Source organism: Atta colombica, unplaced genomic scaffold, assembly GCF_001594045.1.
Source record: "Atta colombica isolate Treedump-2 unplaced genomic scaffold, Acol1.0 scaffold140, whole genome shotgun sequence".
Classification (NCBI taxonomy): Eukaryota; Metazoa; Arthropoda; class Insecta; order Hymenoptera; family Formicidae; genus Atta; species Atta colombica.
The window spans coordinates 1194844-1199326 of NW_017259229.1; the positions used below are offsets into that span (position 1 = coordinate 1194844).

The 4483-nt window shown below is 28.8% G+C and overlaps 2 protein-coding genes and 1 non-coding gene across 3 annotated transcripts in view; 2 read left to right on the forward strand and 1 right to left on the reverse strand.

Moving 5' to 3' along the window:
* The window catches only part of LOC108684829 (asparagine synthetase [glutamine-hydrolyzing]), a 4409-nt gene extending 3599 nt beyond the window's left edge, over positions 1 to 810 (forward strand). Inside the window, exons 9-10 of the mRNA XM_018189339.1 lie at positions 125 to 359; positions 446 to 810. Of these exons, the coding sequence (XP_018044828.1) occupies positions 125 to 359; positions 446 to 596 (386 nt within the window). The 3' untranslated portion in view covers positions 597 to 810. The remainder of the gene's footprint in view (positions 1 to 124; positions 360 to 445) is intronic.
* Positions 811 to 1450: 640 nt separating this feature from the next.
* Positions 1451 to 1523, reverse strand: Trnar-ccu. The gene has a single exon. It is a non-coding gene; the product is annotated as a tRNA-Arg (tRNA).
* Positions 1524 to 2248: 725 nt separating this feature from the next.
* On the forward strand, positions 2249 to 4250 carry LOC108684810 (probable oligoribonuclease). Its single transcript, XM_018189305.1, has 4 exons — positions 2249 to 2542; positions 3608 to 3684; positions 3757 to 3918; positions 4026 to 4250. The coding sequence occupies exons 1-4, from the start codon at positions 2470 to 2472 to the stop codon at positions 4248 to 4250; spliced, it is 537 nt and encodes a 178-aa protein (XP_018044794.1). The 5' UTR covers positions 2249 to 2469.
* Positions 4251 to 4483: the final 233 nt, after the last annotated feature.

Sequence of the window (4483 nt, forward strand, 5' to 3'; positions counted from 1 at the left end):
GAAAAAAATAGACTTATTGTTGCAAATGATGAATATTACAAATTAAATTATTTATTAGCGTATAAATGAAAATTTTGATAAATACTATTAGTAAATAATAATATTATTTGATATTTATGTGCAGGTGGAATTGAAAAGCATTTGTTAAGATCTGCGTTTGACGGAACTGGTTTACTGCCTAACAATATACTTTGGAGGCATAAAGAGGCCTTCAGTGATGGCGTTGCTTCTATAAAGAAATCTCTTTTCCAAATAATTCAAGAAATCATAGAAGATCGCGTTTCAAATGAGGATTTGAAGAATGCTTATATCAAGTATCCCCATTGCACTCCAAGAACGAAAGAATCATACTACTACAGGTAATAAAATAGAAATATCTTTTCAATAAGCAAACTTTCTCGTCATTCGACTGAATTAAATAATACATTATTTTTGTTTTTGTTAGAAATGTCTTCGAATCGCATTATGAGGGACAAGCGGAAAGTTTTATACCTTACTTCTGGATGCCACGCTGGATAAAGGGCGTTATCGATCCGTCTGCACGATTTATTAAACATTATACTGCAAACGAAGAAAGTCAGATTATAAAGACTTAAAAAAAAATAAAGATTAAGAATGTGAATGCACGATGAGTTTAGTGTGAGAAATTAAGATATTAATGAAGATGTTTATGTAGAATACATTCTTACTTTGTGCATATCTACGACTAAATAAAATACAAATTAGAAATATAACTTATGCAAGTAAGATATTTATATATCATCATGGTTACACTGATATACTGTGAAAATTTATGGTGAAAACCTTGTCTGCAACTATTATATTATTATTATTATTATATTATATTAACTCTTATTAAAAGAATTATTATTATAATGCTAAGATTTAAGAATCTTTAAAAAAGTTTCCTGTATTTTAATGAGGTTTCTTTTCATAACTAAAATAATTTTTGTATTTAAACATTTTTTGTATTTAAGAATCATGTATTAAAAGTACTGTTTAACAAAATGAAAAAAATTGCAGATTTTTCTATATTATGTTCGAAAATAATACAAAAATCTGATGATAATTTAGGGTTTGGATAAAAAATTATTTCAATATAAGAAGTAAACATGTTTTTAAAAAATATAAAAACATAATATAAAAACATTTTTATTTAAACTATCAAATGATATTATTAATATATAAATATATTTATAATATATAAAGACTTAATGAACTTTCTTATATGCATATATTATTTTTTTTACAGAAAGTATAAGTTTCCAATTCCAATCATTTTTTGCACAAACATATACCTATATATATTTCTGATCCTTAATAAAATAGATACACGTTTGAAATTTAAAAGCAAATTTTGAAAGGGAATTAATTGTAATGCGGCAACAAAAACCTTTTTGTTTCTTTTTTAAAGAAAAAAAAAAAGATCGGGAATCGTAAAAAGCAATTGTACCCCTGGTGGGACTCGAACCCACAATCCCCGGTTTAGGAGACCGATGCCTTATCCATTAGGCCACAGGGGCTGTTGACGTACAGTTATTTCTTCAAGAGTACATATCATCAACATCCTACTTCCTCGGAAAACATTAAATTCAAAGAGAAGAAGATACATGTGTACTATTTAAAAATCAGATCGTATGAGAAATAGCGAGATAATGGATTTTTCTTTTCGTTACTATTATATGTTCGTCGATGAAAAGCTGTAATATACAAAGGAATGGAAATAAATTAACCAATCGCAGCCGAGATTCTTCAAGACACGTGCATTCCAAGTTCCTTATTCCAGTTCATTATAGGTACAAACTTTCTGTTTCACGCATGATGTGCGTAATGTATCATTTATCCTTGTTTAACATTCGGTAAACAACAAGAATAAAGAAAAAAAAATGAAGCATTATGTGTGAAACAGAATGTACCCTATGTTCCAATTAAAATTTTTTTTTTATTAATCAATTTTCAAGCTCGAAATTGCTAAGCAATATAATAAGTGATAGAGAGATCAGAAACGAGGCAAGAAATAAAAACTAGTTTGTTAAATATCAAAATTAATTAAGAAGAGAGGATTAAACTAATTTTTTAAACAATAATTAAAGAACGTTTCGACTTTTTTTTATTTACATAATAGAATTTTATTTACATAAAAAATTTTCCTTTTCGCTTTTATCAAATTTCAAACATATTTATTTCATTTTAAGTACAGAACAAATATGTTCCAGGTTTCACTGTTCCATCAGTTGATTGATTTTCCAACGTATTGGCGAATGATCGAATTTTAATTTTAATTTTCGTTTAGGAGTTGTCATCGAGTTGTTGTTTAGTACAGATTTATTTTTGAATGATCGAAATTGCGGTGGAATTAAGTGGCGTAATTTATATAGTACGAACAATTTTACATTTTTTCTGTGTACGGTGTATGCAATACAATTCCCAACGATGTGATAAGGTTAAGTTGGTTTAAAAACAACGAATATGATCTTTACGAACGTTACTGGATTGCTCTCTAGGTACCTATATCGTAGAGCTCAACGTTGTTTAAAAAACGGTAATTATGATTGTTGTATAGATCTCATTAAGAAATGCCAGTAATTATGCAGAAACGATTCTTACCGATTTTATGCAAAATGATTCTTACTGATTTTAATAAAATTAGGCTCATTCGATGTATTTTTGCACGAAATGAACGAATCTAACCGAAAAAAATGTCGCTCTGCTCCGCGAATCGAGATATTACCTTTAAAGTTGACGACTATGTAGGTTAGGAAATCTGTTATAACTGCGAAATCCAGCAATGCGAGCAGACACTATAATTCATGTGGACAATGGAGTGTGTAGACAGTAAATTTATTCGGAAACGGAACGGCTAAGCCGCCCCAAAGAATAAGCAAATAATATATCTTACCCGCTTGGGACCTAATCGCCTAGAAGTTGCAACTTAGACATTGTCTGCTTGGAATATTTTTAACCCATGAAGATAGTAAAGTGTAAAAACAGTCTTTTTAGAGACAGTAAAAACTCATATCGAATCCAGGATGGCATTATTGTCTCTAATGGTTACAAATGCTATGACAGATTTCCTAACCTAAATAGTCGTGAACTTTAACGCTTAATATCTCAATTCACGAAGCAGAGCGACACTTTTTTCTGTCAGATTCGTTCATTTCGTGCAAAAACGTGTCGAACGTGTCTTCTAATTTCATTAAAATCGGTGAGGTCGTTTTCTGCATAATTACTGAAATGCCTGCTTAAAAGATGAAAACTATCTTACTTTACATATCTATCAGCTTTATCTTAAATCCCTTTTTCGTATTGATTAACTTATGCTTTAGATTTATCTGTAGCAAAAAAGGATTGATAAAAAGTAAATTAAGGATTAATTTACATTGGTGGAAATAAGCCTCATTGTTCGATAAAATTCTGATTAATTTGTTAAACGGTTTATTTGTAGTATTTCATTAACAATATAAGTGGAATTAATTCTTAATAATTAATAAATATTGAATGTCGAATCTAAGTTGTCTTGTTTGTATTTTCATCGATTCCAGAGTGAAATTTTCACTTACTTAGTTTAATTGAAGTTTCCCTGACGAATATTCTATTTTTTGTGTAGACCATACGATTTGGACACCAACAGAAACGCAAAATGAAATTAAAAATGAGAAGCACATTGTCTGGCTTGATATGGAGGTGTGCAATTATTACAAATTATATCTAACAGCACAAAAAGAAGAAAAAAATTTTAAAGATGGAATTTTTTAGATGACAGGACTAGAGGTGGAAACATGTCATATCTTGGAAGTTGCATGCTTCATAACTGATGAACAATTAGAGCTTGCAAGTGATTATTTAAATCTCGTTGTACATCAACCAAATAAAGTTTTAGAGAATATGTCTGATTGGTGTAAAGTACAACACAAAAATGTAATATCTTTTTTCCTTGAAAAATTTCTTTTTTTTTATATTATAGCAATACGATCAGTTGCAATTTATGAGCATATATAATTAATTTTTATTCAAATTACTTTTAGAACGGCTTAATCGATGAATGTCGACTGAGTAATACTACATTGGAGGAAGCACAACAAAGGACATTGAATTTTTTGGAAAATCATATCCCGAAAGGAATTTGCCCATTGGCTGGAAACTCAGTTTATATGGATCGTATATTCCTGAAGAAGTATATGCCGTTGGTCGATAATTATTTACACTACAGGATTATTGATATTAGCACAATTAAAGATTTGGCTAGGTAAATTTATATATGTAATCAATGTGCAGACTATAAAAACTAAAAAATGTATTTGCAAATTTGCATATTAGAACATTGCATCAAAGTCTACTTTCATTGAAAATAGGAAACTGTCTTTTATTTATTCTTATTGGCTAATCTAATTTTTTCACTTATAAGTTTAAAGAAATCATAATTTACATATTAATATATATTTTTCTCGTATATTTTCTTGAAAATAAGATATATATATATATA

Coding starts and splice junctions, on each gene's coding strand:
- LOC108684810 (XM_018189305.1), top strand. CDS start 2,470: ATGATCTTTACGAACGTTACTGGATTGCTCTCTAGGTACCTATATCGT. Junction 3,685..3,756: donor TTGTCTGGCTTGATATGGAG/GTGTGCAATTAT, acceptor GGAATTTTTTAG/ATGACAGGACTAGAGGTGGA. Junction 3,919..4,025: donor GTAAAGTACAACACAAAAAT/GTAATATCTTTT, acceptor AATTACTTTTAG/AACGGCTTAATCGATGAATG.